Here is a 15610-nt window from a genome sequence, read left to right as displayed (position 1 = left end):
AGAAAAAGATGAAAGGATAAATCAATTGGTAGTGAAAAATGCGAAATTTGAACAATGAGGCAGAGGGAGATACTTTACATCCTTATATGTTGAGGTACTGAATATGAATTATCAAAACAAGATAGCATAAGCAGATACAATTATTTTGATGATTTTTCAGTAACAATTGAAAGCTTGTCAGGTGGTTTAATCCAATTGATGATATGCCTCCTATATTTAAATTAAATTATATTTTATTTTTACATTATTTCATTATCTTTAGTTTACATATATTTTAAAGTATTGATAGTATACATTGCGCCTCAGTGCTAGAGTTATTGCCAATGTTAGTTTTCTTAGTAGCCGGTATCTTGATTTTTGGTTAATAAATATTAAGAAACGAACAAATCAGTAAAATACGACTCAAGATAGAAAAATAACAAATAAATAATAAAAGAAAGATTAGTTTAAACCTTTTCTTCTTTTGCTTTTTTTGCGGGTACTTTCTTAAACTTCTGTTCCGTTGAAATCCCCTTTATAAAGAAGATGGCGACCGTGCCGACGGCCATAGCAATAGTTGTAAACAGCCAAATAGTCTTATAAGCAGATGCGTAAGTTGTTTTGATATGATATCTCTTGTCCTTCGAAAGTTGTTGGATTCTCTCGTATGGCAACCTCGCGATCGTGCTGTCTCCATGAAAGGCAGAAGTCACCCTTTGGCTAAAAATTACCTGTCCTATCGTTATACCGATAGCTCCTCCCATGTATCTTACAAACATCAGGGTGGCAGTAGCTATTGAGGTTAAAGAGGGCGGGAAAGACGCCTGCATGACAATGAGTAAAGGTAAAAACATAAAACCAGAGCCAAACATAAAAATAGTAATCAAGCCCATAGCTTTGGAAAATGGCGAAAAGGCATCCAAAGAAATTAAACTTCCGAGTCCTGCGGTACAGACGACGCCCCCTATACAGAGCACTGTCCTAAAGCAGGCAAAGCTTTTGAGCACCGCACCAATGACTGCCGAACTGACAATTAAGACGGCAGCACCCGGTAAAAAATGAACACCAGACATTAAGGGATCGTCGCCTCGAACTCTTTGATAATATTGAGGAACATGGTAAGCGAATAAATAATCGTTCATATAAAGAATAAACGAACAGGTCATGACGATGATACCGTTCATACTTTTAAAAAGGACTGGAGGTAGTACTGGATTTCTCTTGGTATGAAAGTCGTATACCATAGCAAAGACGACAAGAACTCCACCGATGATAATATAAGGCAGAACTCCGCGACGAGCCCAATGGCCAGATTCACCTCCCAAAGAAATACCCAATAGAAAAAGCACAACGCCGGTCATAGCGCTAGCAAGACCAAAAAAGTCAAAAGTTTTAAGGAAGGTACGGAAAGATTGTCGTTTTACGGGTAGGACTCTCAAAAAGATAATGATAAGAAGAATAGCGATGCCACCGACAGGAAGATTAATGAAGAAGATCCATCGCCAAGTGGTATTTTGACAAATGACACCGCCGAGAACAGGACCAATGGCAAGGGCGACACCCCAAGCCGAAGAAGTGAGAACCGTGTACATGGGACGGGTTTTTAGAGGAGTGATTTCAGAAATAAGAATATTGGTTAATGAACTAATTCCACCACCTCCGGCACCTTGAACGGCACGTGAAATAATTAGCATAATCATACTTTGACTAGCACCACTAAGAGCACTACCGAGCATAAACAAAAAGACCGATCCATACAAGATATACTTGCGTCCCAAGATGTTGGAGAGAACACCCATGGCCGGCATGACTGCATTGGTAGCCAGAGTATACGCAGTACTGATCCAAAACGAATGGGAAGAATCATTAAAATGCTGGGTAATGGTAGGAATAGCAACGGTAACAATTGTATTATCCAAAGCAGCCAGAAAAAGACATAAAATAAGAGCTGGGACCACGAGAACCATATTATTTTCAGGAATCAATTGAATCTCTTCATCCTCTTCGTTTTCTTTTCCTCGTACTTTTTCATCTACCCCCGACTCATTTTTTAATTCAACCTCAACCTCAACCTCAACCTCTGTGTGTGGTGGTTTTTCCTCTATGTCAGTTGGCGTCTTGGACAATGGAACCGATTCATTTTCTCGTACTCTTGACGTTGATGCTTCCTCGGAAATTTCCTTTTGAACTCTTACTTCATTGTTGTTTTGCTCAGTCTCGACAGCGACCGGCTGTGTCAGGATATTATTTTGATGGCTTTCATCAGTCGCTTCAGTGGTTTGCTCGGACGAAGCCAACTCGACATTTCGATTAAGCGGATCATGCATGTGGGGGGAATGGGGGTATACAACGGAAAGAGAAAACAACAGGAGAGAATGAAATAGGGAAAGCAAGTGTTGTGTAGCAATGAGATTCTGACTGTACTGTACTGTACTGTACCCAAATAGAATACACACCGAATTATTTCAAAAAGGGAATACAAAGAAAACTAACTAAAACAACCGTATTCAACAAAATGATATTTCAAATACCTTGATGGAGATCCCTGGTTGAATGATACATACATATAAACCAAGAACAATCCAACAACGTTTGACAAATCTTCCGATCTTTCGATCTTCCAATCTTTTGATCTTTGACTTTGACTTTGACTTTGGCTTTGGCTTTCGATCTGTTCCTTTTTTTATTTATTTATAGACACAATACAAAAGAATAAAGAAAATCCAAATGAATCTTTTTTTTCGGCAAAGGTACACTTTTCGAGTTCTTATTTTTGTTTTTAGTAATGGACAACTATGGAAAGAATCTCTGCAAACCTTTATTTTTGTATGAAAAATAACTTACATTTTCATAACAAGTGGGGAAGCCGGATTATTCATCGGAGCTGAAATTGTTTCATAGAAATAAGTTAATGGTAGACGAACATAGTCTAGGTCATAAATGAACCTTCTTTCCATCCAATGGTTTCTCCTATGAGCAAGGATGGTACAGTAGGAAGCGTCCTTCAGAAATCCGAATTTTGTCATTACAAAAGTGACGTAGGATGGGCTCTAGTGTTTGTTTTGATTTGGTTTGTTTTTGTTTCTACTCATGGGGAATGGGCAATGGTGAAATTGACTGGAAAAGTACTTTCTAGAAGACTTGCCGAAAGGGAAACGATGTGGTTCTATTAAAGAATGGAAAACAAGGAGTACAAGGAGTACAAGGAGTACAACGAGTACAACGACTACAAGGAGTTGATTCACAGGCGTTGGGAGTTTGTGTCGTAGTGTCGTAGAGAGGATGGAGGGAAAGTGAGTGAATGGAAATTCGAATAAAAATAACTTTGGTAAATTGATGACACTCTTTTAAGGAATGGGTGGTATTTTTTTTGAACCTTTTTTTGGTCTTCTCTCTGTAAATTCCCTCTCGCACGTCCCTGCGTCCCTGCGTCCCTGCGTTCCTACGTCCCCACGTTCGTACCAAGCTGTCCCCTTTACCCTTCAAGCAATGCCCTGGAAAGTGATTCTCTATTCCTTCCTCTCCATCTACTTCTTACGTCTAAAAGCGCCGGCGCTCGAAACGATCCCCGTCATCTGATATGGTCAAGCTTTTGGGATGCGTCACCCAGGACGTAAACCACGCTATCCCAAAGGCAGAGGTAAACATTCCCAAGCGCTAGTCGTTTGATGCATGTGCAAGCTACTGCTACTGTCCTCAACATTGTTTATTCACTTTTTTTGGAAAGCAAAAAAAAAAGAAAATGATTTCTATATTCCAGAAAGAAAACCATTCTTATCCCTACGATTTCACCTTTGCTAGCTTGAACTTTTATACCCTCTAAGAATTCTCATACTGAGAATAACGTCTGTATTGATGTAACAGTTTGTCAATTTTTGTCTTTATAACTTTTTTCTTTTTTGAGTATATATCCATAAGTTAGTAATCCCTCTGAATTCAATCCTCATTCAATCCTCATTCAATCCTCGTTCAATTCTCAAATCACTTTCTTGATGTTCGAGTAATGGAGCTTTGTTAGCCTTAAAAAGTACCTCCGTGGATTATGAATATCAACAATTTTATTCGTTTTTTTCCTTCGTCTAGTCCTTTCAACTCATTTTCTATATTCCCAGGTATTCAATTCCAGTTTTTCATAAATAACCCATATATAAATGTGATTGCTTTTTCATACGCTTTCATGGCCATCAAATGAAGCCGAGCATTTTATTTAAAAAAGATATCTTCATCAGTATCTGTTTGACTTTTAGATGAGCCGTTAATCGATATGAAGGCGCTGATTTCACATGGAGTTTTGAATGCCTGTATTTTTCATAGGATATTCATTTTTTCTTTATCAGTTCTAGAACAATAGTTATCAATACCTTCATGCTACTAAATATTATCATTTTAGACTGCTGTGTAAAGACGCATATATTTGTCTTCACAATACCCCCACCGTACTGGAAGAAATACATGTAGTCCAGAAATGGATTGTTGGAGGTTATCTACTGGGAGCATGGGGGTAACTTCGAAAAGCCTTTTCTTACCTAAAATGTATTTTTTTTTTCTTTTTTTTTTTTTTTTTTTTAGGTTATTACTTTGATTAAATGATTATATAAGAAGGCTTTGTCGCCCTCAAAGAAGTAGTAACCTCTTAGCGCATGAAAGCTTTCGCATAAGGAATTCTATATTATTTGATTAACACTTTTCATCTTTGAAATGACCCGTACTGCTACAGAGACCATTATCCCATTAGACGATTCCGTAAAGGGCAAGCTAGATCCTGAATATGTTGATTTTTATAACAAGTATATATGCAGTAATCTTCCAATTGTCTTAACGCACACTTTTCCGGTGGACTTTTTGAGAAGCAACGGGAATGTTATGCCTGGACAGTCTGATTTACTCCCGGTTATGTCTACACAAAATATCATAATCCCCCGAAAGCACACAAAAGCGCCTACTGGCGTTTCAGTTCGCATTTTTCAACCTCACGGAGATGCTCCTGAAGGCGGATGGCCTTGTTTACTATGGTTTCATGGTGGTGGTTGGGTCCTTGGGAACATCAACACGGAGAATTCGTTTGCTACTCATATGTGTGAGCAGGCTAAGTGTGTTGTTGTGAACGTTGATTACCGGCTAGCTCCAGAAAACCCGTTTCCTGCTTGCATTGAAGACGGATGGGAAACTTTGTTATACTGTTATGAAGCTGCAAACGTCCTTGGTATTAATCCCAAAAAAATTGCCGTAGGCGGTTCCTCCGCCGGTGGAAACATTTCTGCAGTTCTTTCTCACAGTATCACATCATCTTCATTTGATTATCCACCTCTTGTTCTTCAGCTTTTGGTCGTTCCCGTTTGCGATAACACAGCCAGTGCCGAATCTCACACCTCTTGGAAGTTATTTGAAAACACCCCTCAATTGCCCGCTGCAAAAATGTTGTGGTACCGCAAGCATTATCTACCAGATGAAAAGGATTGGAACAATCCGAAAGCTAGTCCATTTTTCTACGCTGAGTCAAGTTTCAGAAAAGTTTGCCCTGCTCTGATATGCGCTGCAGGCTGTGATGTTTTAAGTACCGAGGCCGTTCAATACCATGAAAAACTATTGAATGCTGGCGTTAAAAGTAATATCAAAGTATATGAAGGCTGTCCACATCCCGTTATGGCAATGGATGCTGTTCTTAGAAAAGGCCGAATACTCAATAAGGATGCTACTGACGCATTGTTAGCAGCATTTTCGTAAGCCGTTCTCTCTTACTTTTTCTTCCTTTCAATAATTCCGTAGACCATGATTTTAAATACCCCAAACTACTAGTACATTTAGGTAATCCTGTCGAAATCTATTGCTTTCAATATATTATTTTTTGTGGATCAGTTATAATTTGGCGTATCTTTTGAAAGTGTAATTTAGTGTTTTTCTCGTTTATTTATACACTATTCACTAACAACTTTTTTCATCTTTCATTAAAACCTGGAATGAATTCACTCTTGAAATTTTTGAGGTAAGCTTGATACTTTGCATGACCAATTTTCATTGTTTTTTATCTTTACTTTTTGTTTTCATTTCGTGTTCGATAAATCCTCAGTATCTAATGATGCCCAGATTTTGCTTCTACAAAATGGAAAACTGTCAAGAATTTCAAGCGCTTTCTTAATTTAAACTACTTTTTCTTTTCTCAAAACATAAATAATATACCATTGGAAGTCTCTCAATATAAATGGAAAAAGTTGCGACTGCTTAGTGAACACCATAAAAACCCTGCTTTATCACATCAGATAAGAATTCACTTCAATATCGTATTAAGCACTATTGTTGTCTATACAAGAGTACAAAAGATAAATAAGAGATCAATTTCTTTCAGTCACTGTAACAATAAAACATAGATAAGCTGGCGTGAAATACGTGACGTTAAACGTAACGTATGCAACTTGCTATAGTAGGTATTTGTAAGAGCTCCAAAGGGCGGCGGGGGCACCCAAGTGAAGAATTGGATCACAAAATAAGGATTTGTATATATAGTTGACCTAAAAGGCATTACTTAAGAGCTGTTGAAATATAATCAATTAATGGATCGTTCCGTATCGTCTGTTTTAGAAAAATCTATAGCGTTGGATGAAAAGTCTGACAAAATAAATGGGGATCAACGGGTGTCTGTTGACCTTGGAGAAAGTGAAGAAGCAGCTGAAGTTTATGTAATTGATCACAAGGCAGAGCGAAAATTATGTCGTAAGCTCGACATTCGAATCCTCCCTCTTTTAGCGCTTTTATACCTATTTAATGCCCTCGATAAATCTAATGTATCCAATGCAAAAACCAATGGTATCGACAAGGATTTGGGATTTAAGGGCGACGAATACAATATCATGATTTCCATATTCTACATACCTTTTGTTCTTTGTGCTTTTCCTTTCTCTTATTTGTATAAGCGTTTTGGAGCTGCCCGAATGTTACCTCTTTTTATGCTTTCATTCGGTGTAATGTCGCTCTGTCAAGCGGCCGTCAAAAACTTTGCTGGAATGATGACAGTTAGATGGTTTTTGGGCATGGCTGAATCTGCTGTTTTACCGGGAGTAGTATATTACCTTACTACCTTCTATAGACGTACTGAACTTGCTAGACGCTTGGCGATTTTTTACGCAGCTGCAAACATATCTTCCGCGTTCGGAGGGCTATTAGCTTACGGTGTTTTTCACATAAAAAGCGGAAAACTTAAAGGTTGGCAGTACCTATTTTTAATTGAAGGAAGTAGTACTTTTTTGTCCGCTGCTCTTATTTTTCTACTTCTTCCTGTCAGCGTGGAAAAGGCTCACTTTCTAACGGATGAAGATAAATTTTTAGCACGAATGAGGATCGACAATGATTCTTCCTCTGCAATTACCGAAAAACTAACATTTAAGCAGTCGCTTTCTGTGTTCAATAATCCAATTGCTATTCTCTGGTTACTCGAAGAAATGGCTTTAGGAGTCCCTTTGAACAGCATCAATAACTGGCTTCCTCAGATTGTAGGAGCTATGGGATTTTCTTCGGTTAACACAAACTTAATGACAGTAGCTCCAGCCATATCAGGTGCTGTGTGGCTTCTTGTATTTGCTTTTGTATCAGATTACCTGGAAAATCGCGGTATAATATTAATTATCGCAATTTCTACAACGATGGTTGGATTCATAGTTTATGGATCAATTGACATTTTGAATCATATTGGCATCTCTTATTTTGCTTGTTTTTTAATGACTGCGGGGGCTGCTGCTTCATCAGTTCTAACATCGACTTGGTACAACAATAACATACCTAATGAGGGTCGTCGTGCGGCTTTTACCTCTGTTGGTGTCCCACTAGCAAATGCGATGGGTCTCGTATCTAGTAATATATTTCGTCCTAAAGATGCTCCGAAATATGTCCTTGCACTTGGAATTACGGCAGGCTTTGGTGGGTTAGGAATTCTTTTGGTCGCATCTATTAACCTTTATATGCTGTATGATAATAATCGCCGCAATAAAATACAGGGACGTAAGAAAACTTTTGCAGATGTTAGCACCAAAGAATTGGGCGAGGGGCCAGTAAATCCAAATTTTAGATGGTTCTATTGAGATTACTGCTTATATCTCTTGGTTTAGTCTTTGATTTTTATTTTTTGTTTCTTTGAGTTTGCATCTAATTCTATTATTTTGGTATCATGTGTGACGGTAGAATTTTTTCTCCTAATGAATCTTTACGCTTACCGCACGTATATTTTCAGAATTCAAATAATTTTATTATTTTTTTTAATGCCTTTAACAAATGTTTTAATGTAGGGAAAGAAATATATGATATTTATAAATACTAAAAAAGCTTGCCATGATATCAGATACCTCTCCCGTCAAAATTCTCATGCTGAACTTGTGTTAGTTTCGATAGAATTTGCACACCATCAGCCACTAAAACTGTTAGAAGTTGTCGAAACCAAAAATTCATGATTTACACTCACATAATCCCCATCTGGCTGGACGTAATACATCAATGACACATTTCAGTAACGGCAAAGTCTTGCTTCGAATATATACAGAGTCCTTGGGAGTTTCACTAAGACTTGTTCTCAGTTGCATTAGGTAAGTATTTAATTGAGATTTATAGTTGTCGTTTCCTGGTTCGACTAACTCACATCTTGCATCTGAGAGATAACCGTAAGCCCAGAGAATTAAAGTAACAATATACAAACACCATGGCCTGTGGAGTCCAGTTTCATTGTTAATATTGTATTCCATATCACCACCTAAAAACGCCTCTACCATATCAACAGAATGCTTTATAGACACATTGGAATTGTCAGAAGCCATCCAAGCAAATATATAGCGAGAAGTGCTGGCGCATAGTCTTTTAGATCTGAATGCTGTTGATTTGACATAAGTCTGTAAAGCAACTATGTTTGTGTGTAAAGAAATGTAAGCTAATTCATAAGTAGCTAAACAACCTCGTACATAAGGATGATTAAGGGGTAAAGTGCCATCATTCAGAAAGAACATGCGGTATGTACAAAGCCAAAATTTATATGACGATTTAAGCAGAGTTCTGCAGTTTTTCAGATTGCTTCCATTGCTTTGCATAATACTTTCCACCATACCTTAAAAACAAAACAATCAGTAATTACTTCGTAAGATTTAAAAGAATTTCTCATACCCAAATTGTTCCTACCCAATATCCAACCAATAACGGTCAATCCGTGCAAAACAATCATCATATTCCATGGAGTTAATTTGGGAGGAAGATTTTCATTTTTTAAAAAGATTTTCAGTATAGGGAAAAAATGGGGTGGGTCGCGTTCGTTAACAAGGGCAATCCAGTCTTCATAGCTAGCGGCATTCCAAAGGGATTCTTCACATAATAAGGGTAATCCAAGACTAGTTATATCAACCAATGGTCTATAGCCAAATAAAATTACATGCTGAGAGTCCAATACAAATGAGAAAAACGCAATTCTGATATTGTTAATTAAGCCTTCATTATTAAAACCTTAAATACCTTTTTATAGCTTCTTGATCAACCCAACGACGCCACTTTTGCTGAGCATTAACAGTTCCCGACATATTGCCAGAAGTCTTGCTGGTCACCGTGTCTTCCGTAGGCAATCCCTTTTGCAAAGACTAAACTAGTTAGAACATATATGAGAAAAAGCATAAAAAAGGGGAAACAAACCTCAATAGTCACACCATGGAATATTTGAGAAAGGTTGTGCTGCTCTAAAGTACTAGTCATTTTTTCGAAGATTTCAACGATTAAAAGGGCTTGATATACCCAAAGGGAGGCAGGAGGATTGAAATTTGGGTGGATATAGATAGAAAATCTTAAAGTTGAATGTACAAATACAGCAATATCAAACGCAAAAGCGTCACCAGTGAAATGCATACCCATAGTAATCATCGCTAACAAAAGTTCCACTGGTGCTTCATCAAGTTTAAGGGTAGCACGATGAAGAAATGGCCATCGGGGATGAAAGTGCCTCCAATAATCAGAAATCCAACAATTCACCCGATCAAGGTTCATATATTCCAAAACATCTTCTGTAAGACGATATGTAGTACCCAAAACCTGTATTAATAATGAGTACGCAGGTAGCGATAGTAAATTTTTGGCAGCAATTTTGTCATCGACTTTGAGATTTGAATTGAGAAAGTCAATTATTGTAGAGTCGGGGGCGTGCATGAAATCCAAGTGGTTATTGAAATTGAAAGTATCAGACAATCTTGATGCTGACTCTACTGGGGCGTCCTTCTCCATGCTATCAAACAGCCAGCAAACAAAGTTATCAGTATCTTGTTGGTAAGCGTCGTTTGAAGAAGACGTCCCAAAAACGGACATGGAGTCTTGAGGGGATAATATATTATCAAGACTACCATTTAACGGCGGGATCATGTAAGGTACAGGTTGCGTGCTCATATGCTGCTCACGTTTGGGAGAAGAATTTGAGGCTGAAATAAGGTCATTTTGTTGAGAAGGTGTTCGCGTAGAGTCGGTATCCAATTGCACAGTCGAAGATGGAAGTCCTTCATGAAAAGTCACGGGCATTACAGCTCGCGGAATACGACTTAGAAGACTGGTGTATGTTGGATCTTGAACTTCAGATTCGACATAAGAAGGAAAAAGAAACTCCTGATCTGAAGATAAATGTAAATGCTGATTTTGGTTTTGGTTTGAGAGTATTTGACCTCTACCTTCCTTGTGCATAAAATGTTTTTTATGAACATGACGATTCAAAATATCGTTCCTTGTAAAGGAACTGCCGCAGTGAGGGCATAGAAATGACTTTGGATTGATATCTGTAATCAATTGACGTTAGCAACTCGTCAAATCATAAGCCAATAAGGCAAGAAAATAAAGAGAAGAGTAACTGCACACGAATTCTAGTGCAAACATACGAGATTGAAAATGCCTTCGAGCATGTTCTTTCCTAGTAAATGATTTATCGCAGTCTTGATAGTTACAATTATAACGAATATCTCCTTCTTGGTATGCGCGTCTCTTTTTTGCCCTTGTCATGAAGAAATGCAAGTAGTCTCACTTTACAGAAAATTATGCAGGATCCACAATTAAGGCAAGGATGATTAGCACCTATCGAAAATCTAATCCGCGTTGATACATGAAGCAAGTAAAGATGAAGTTTGGCTTTATTTCCTACTTGTTCAAGATCGTGAAACCGTCACCCAAAGGTGTCTTATCACTCTTTCTACAGCAAATAATTGGTGCCAGTCAGTGATCAAGAAGGACTCTGAAATGAAACCACAAAATATTAATTACTCTTGAATCGATAGAATGTATTTAAAATACTAGACTATAATCTTATATGGCTTACGAAGAGTAATAAATTCGGTTTGATCACGTAAACGGATATCCAAATGCTTACTTTCTCGTCTTAAAGACTGACAAACAGCTCGTAAACAGATATTCCTCTTGAACAAGAGCTACAGCAGTCTTTTTTGGATGTATACGATTCATTACTGTCTTTATGAAAAGCGGGAATTTCTTGGGTCCATCCCTATTTGAAATAGCGAATTTGATAGCCTTGACTATGGTGAATGCAAACCCTTTTCAGCGATATACCAAAGCCTCCTCCATTTTATCTTAGGATGGAGCAGAAGCAACTTTACATTTGGGCACAGATAGCTATCTAATCATCCTCATCTCTAAGGTTCCGACAAAAGTACGTATTAGGTAGACGACGGGGGAAGCGGACTGGAATTCGTATAAGAACGATTTTAAATCCATGCTTCCATTTCAACCATCCAAAACACTCGTTTGGATTAGGAAAGTCATTCATTGCTTCAGGAATCTATACTTGCCTACTATAACTCAGAGGAGCGGTCTTATGTGAAAACGAAAAGTTGTACTTTTTTAATTGCTTTCTCGAGTTCCATCTTGCCTTGTCTTTTATTTTTTTACTTAAAAATCAAACAACTTTGGTTTTCCGTGGTATCTTACAATTCTCATTTTCGGTAATAACCTTCATTTACTACTTTTGATCCTTAAATTTTCAATATGTCCTACATTGATAAATTCAGTTCTCGCTACTATTTACAAGTTGACAAGAAGCAATTAAAAGAAGCATATGTGGGCAAAAGTATTCAACAAGTTCCTACTCCAGGCTTCGTTATCGATAAATCTATATTTAGAAATAACTGTAATCGCATGTTAGATCGTGCAAGCAGTATAGGTGTCTCTTTCCGGCCTCATGTAAAAACTCATAAAACTTCTGAGGGAACTTTACTACAATTAGGCAAAGAAAGAACGAAAGCAGTGGTTGTGTCTACAGTGATGGAGGCGTTTTCATTAGTACCATTAATTCAAGAGAAAAAGATTGACGATCTTCTCTACGGTCTTCCTGTGGCTAAATCTAGAATTTCTGAGTTGTATGAGCTAAACAAAATAGTCCCTAATTTACGCTTGATGGTTGATCATCCTAAACAGTTAGAAAGTTTACGTGAATTCTCCTCTAAAACACCTCAATCAAAACCTTGGTCAGTGTTTATAAAGATTGATATGGGTACTCACCGAGCCGGTGTTACGAACGAGTCTGAAGTCGTTAAACATTTGATATCCGAAATCCTCTCTAATAAATCCCTGTTCCACTTATTCGGGTTTTATTGTCACGCAGGACATTCCTATGCCTCCAAGTCTTTGGATGCTGCTTCCGAATTCTTGTATGATGAAATCCGCGCAGCTAATCTTGCGGCTGACTTTGCAATTTCAATCGACCCTTCTTTATCCTTGACACTGTCGGTTGGCGCTACCCCTACTGCTCATTCCGTTAGTCTTAAAGTAAAAGAGTTGATACCCTCATTGAATGGAAAGCTCGAGCTTCATGCCGGGAATTATCCTATGAACGATGTTCAACAAATGACAACCAACTGTATAAAAAAAGACGATGTTGCCGGATGCGTATTTGCAGAGGTTCTTAGTAATTATGCAGGAAGAAATGGAGAGCCTGGAGAAGCACTCATGAACGCTGGGGTTATTGCAATGTCTCGCGAAACTTCTCCGGAAGGTGGTTATGGAATAGTGATTACTCCTGAATTTGATAATTTTTATGTTGACAGGTTGAGTCAAGAACACGGAATCTTAAAGTCGAAAAATCCAAAAGCTGCTCTTCCCGAGCCAGCCCAATTTCTTTCTATCATACCCAACCATTCTTGTATTACTGCTGCTGCATTCCCCTGGTATTACATAACTGAAGGTTCCGACATTATCACTGATATATGGGTCCCTTGGAAAGGTTGGTAAAATGCTTACGGTAATGTTAAGCTTCCTTATTTTTCTGACATATCATTATCTTTGCTCTAATACTTAGAAATGACTAAAACAATAATGAGATTTTTTTTTCCTACCGGATTCAGCAACCAAAAAAGTTAATCAATATTCAATTGTTTTTAAAGGTGACTGCAAATTTTACATTGCTCATCTGGAGAATTGTATATTTACTTCTTTTTATTGTCAAAGATCTCGTAGATAGATATGTATTTATTTTTTTAGTCTCATGAGTTTATTTTATTGCAATATCTAAATGATACGATATTCATGTTTTGAATTCTAGTAGGAAATTGAACTATGCAATTATTGTAGGCACCCAACTCAGCTGAAAATCGGAATTTCAGAGATTTTTAAAATAGAAATAAATTACTAAAAATAAATTGGGATTTATCGCACGGCCGTTCCTACTGTCAAACAGTTTGGCAAAATTAAGTCAACAATACCGATTGCACAGTAAACTGTAAGGGAGAAAAAAAGCGTCAATAAAGTTACTTGGGATGGAAGAACATGGCTGTATTCCATAAAGGGAAATGACATTTAAAGCGTGTTCCTAGTGTAAGTGCCCGTTCCTGTTGATTATTACAACTAGTCTTCATACGCTTTTTGACCGAAAAGATGTCCTTCTGAAAAAACAAAATGAAAGCGCCACAAAAATGAACTACGTACTGTCATGTTTACAAAAACAAAGTGGCAGGTTACTTTAAGACACTAGCGGCGCACCACCGGTTTCCACGAAAATGAAAGAATGCGCTACAAGTTGAATGCTAATAAAAATTCAGTTAGTAGATAGACTCACATTAAAATCCCAATCAGTCTTAGATATGAGGGTTTGCGGGGGTCACCTGCCAATGTATTTAGGAGGCTCCAAAAAGATAGTAATTATGAAAATATTTATCAATAGAGCAGACATAAATACAGGCCAGAACAGCCCAAGTATTCAATTGTTTAAATAATCTTTAATAATTGCTTTTCTGATATTTGATTCAATATGGGTTCTAAAGTTGTAAGCAATAGTCCTAAGTTGGCAGTTGGAGGACCTTATAACCAAGCTGTCAAATCGGCAGGTCTTATTTTCTGTTCTGGCCAAGCTGCTTTAAGAGACGGAAGGGTCGTTGATGGTACAATTCAAGAACAAACTCGTGTTACTATCGAAAATCTTGCTGAAGTCCTCAAGGTTTCGGGTAGCAGCCTGGAAAAATTGGTAAAGGTTAACATTTTTCTGGCTGATATCGATGATTTTTCTGCTATGAATGAGGTGTACAAAGAAATACTGCCTCATCCAATGCCAGCTCGTACCACTGTTGCGTATGTAATAACAAAAAATAATTACGAACTAAAAGAATATGATGCTAATTGTCCAGTGCTGGTCAAATTCCTCTTCAAGACAAGGGTATCAAAATAGAAATCGAATGCATTGCTGCAGAGTAAGACGTATCTCCTATTTTCATTCTGCTACTATGTAATACCAATTCGTTGATATTTATTGTTCTACTTTGTAGAAAGCTGCAAATAAAGGGAAACACGTTGTTTGTATCGAAATATGAAGAGGATTTTGATTGAGTTTTTCTTTTACATTTAACTTCATGATTCACCATTTCATTGATGAAACCAGCAAAGTAAGACTGCTGTCAATATGAGAGCCAAACATTTGGTTCTCTCAAAGCTAGTGAGTCATAACCAACATATAATTCATTATATTTACAAATTTTTTTTTCAAAATTATAAAATAAACTTTACTTTGAAGTTTCCTTGTTCAATTTTGAGTGAAGAGGTGAATAGTCGATACCATATTGAGTCCAACATTTAACAGGGATTAGGCAACACTTTCTAAAGGAAAAAGCCATTGTTAATTCATTATCTCTAAAAGAATTTTTGTTGCATACAAGTAATATCAGTAGGTTCTAGTTCCATGTAAAATTGCTAGACTAATTTGTGCAAATTTATTTTACTTTTTTTTTTTATAAAATAAATCAAAACTAAGCTGATGAGGCTGCAATTCAATACATAATCTAGATCAAGGGATTATGTGGAATAAAAACAGCTATGGCTAAAAGATGAGCAAGAAAATCATTTCAAACATTCGTCACATCTGGATCCCCAAAAAATCCGTGAAGGTATTTTAGTTATTAATTAGGGTTTCATAAACAAATGCATGCTGAAAGAACCGACATTCAGATGTATATACTTTTTTTTTTTTTTTTTTTTTTTTTTTTTTTGGTATTATTATTCCAAAAAGAACTATAGTCTTGCAACAAGTTGGAAACTGTTACGTTGATTAATATCAATAACATTAAGCCATTACGGTAATTGGAGTTGAGTATTACGCCAAATAAATTGACTATACATTCAGACGAATACAAAATTTAGTTATGTC

The 15610-nt window shown here is 37.1% G+C and overlaps 6 protein-coding genes across 6 annotated transcripts; 4 read left to right on the top strand and 2 right to left on the bottom strand.

The window, feature by feature from the left end:
• Nucleotides 1–446: 446 nt before the first annotated feature.
• On the bottom strand, nucleotides 447–2306 carry SOMG_00073 (membrane transporter; the record flags this gene model as incomplete). Its single annotated transcript, XM_056178871.1, has 1 exon — nucleotides 447–2306. The coding sequence occupies one exon, from the start codon at nucleotides 2304–2306 to the stop codon at nucleotides 447–449; it is 1860 nt and encodes a 619-aa protein (XP_056034878.1).
• A 2371-nt stretch (nucleotides 2307–4677) lies between these two features.
• Nucleotides 4678–5703, top strand: SOMG_00071 (esterase/lipase, implicated in cellular detoxification; the record flags this gene model as incomplete). The annotated part of the gene is made up of 1 exon (XM_056178870.1): nucleotides 4678–5703. One exon carries the CDS (start codon nucleotides 4678–4680, stop codon nucleotides 5701–5703), a length of 1026 nt encoding a protein of 341 aa, XP_056034877.1.
• An 824-nt stretch (nucleotides 5704–6527) lies between these two features.
• On the top strand, nucleotides 6528–8048 carry SOMG_00070 (carboxylic acid transmembrane transporter; the record flags this gene model as incomplete). Its single annotated transcript, XM_056178869.1, has 1 exon — nucleotides 6528–8048. The coding sequence occupies one exon, from the start codon at nucleotides 6528–6530 to the stop codon at nucleotides 8046–8048; it is 1521 nt and encodes a 506-aa protein (XP_056034876.1).
• A 253-nt stretch (nucleotides 8049–8301) lies between these two features.
• Nucleotides 8302–10971, bottom strand: klf1 (DNA-binding transcription factor, zf-fungal binuclear cluster type Klf1; the record flags this gene model as incomplete). The annotated part of the gene is made up of 6 exons (XM_056178868.1): nucleotides 8302–8375; nucleotides 8426–9058; nucleotides 9115–9413; nucleotides 9457–9578; nucleotides 9631–10751; nucleotides 10851–10971. 6 exons carry the CDS (start codon nucleotides 10969–10971, stop codon nucleotides 8302–8304), a joined length of 2370 nt encoding a protein of 789 aa, XP_056035027.1.
• Nucleotides 10972–11967: 996 nt separating this feature from the next.
• On the top strand, nucleotides 11968–13209 carry SOMG_00068 (D-serine ammonia-lyase; the record flags this gene model as incomplete). The annotated part of the gene is made up of 1 exon (XM_056178867.1): nucleotides 11968–13209. One exon carries the CDS (start codon nucleotides 11968–11970, stop codon nucleotides 13207–13209), a length of 1242 nt encoding a protein of 413 aa, XP_056035571.1.
• A 1015-nt stretch (nucleotides 13210–14224) lies between these two features.
• Nucleotides 14225–14664, top strand: mmf2 (mitochondrial matrix protein; the record flags this gene model as incomplete). The annotated part of the gene is made up of 2 exons (XM_056178866.1): nucleotides 14225–14541; nucleotides 14598–14664. The coding sequence occupies 2 exons, from the start codon at nucleotides 14225–14227 to the stop codon at nucleotides 14662–14664; spliced, it is 384 nt and encodes a 127-aa protein (XP_056035936.1).
• Between the last annotated feature and the right edge of the window lie 946 nt (nucleotides 14665–15610).

Source organism: Schizosaccharomyces osmophilus, chromosome 1 (assembly GCF_027921745.1).
Source record: "Schizosaccharomyces osmophilus chromosome 1, complete sequence".
In the NCBI taxonomy this organism is placed as follows: Eukaryota; Fungi; Ascomycota; class Schizosaccharomycetes; order Schizosaccharomycetales; family Schizosaccharomycetaceae; genus Schizosaccharomyces; species Schizosaccharomyces osmophilus.
The sequence above is the reverse complement of the archived record's forward strand: the minus strand, read 5'-3'. Positions and strand labels throughout refer to the sequence as shown.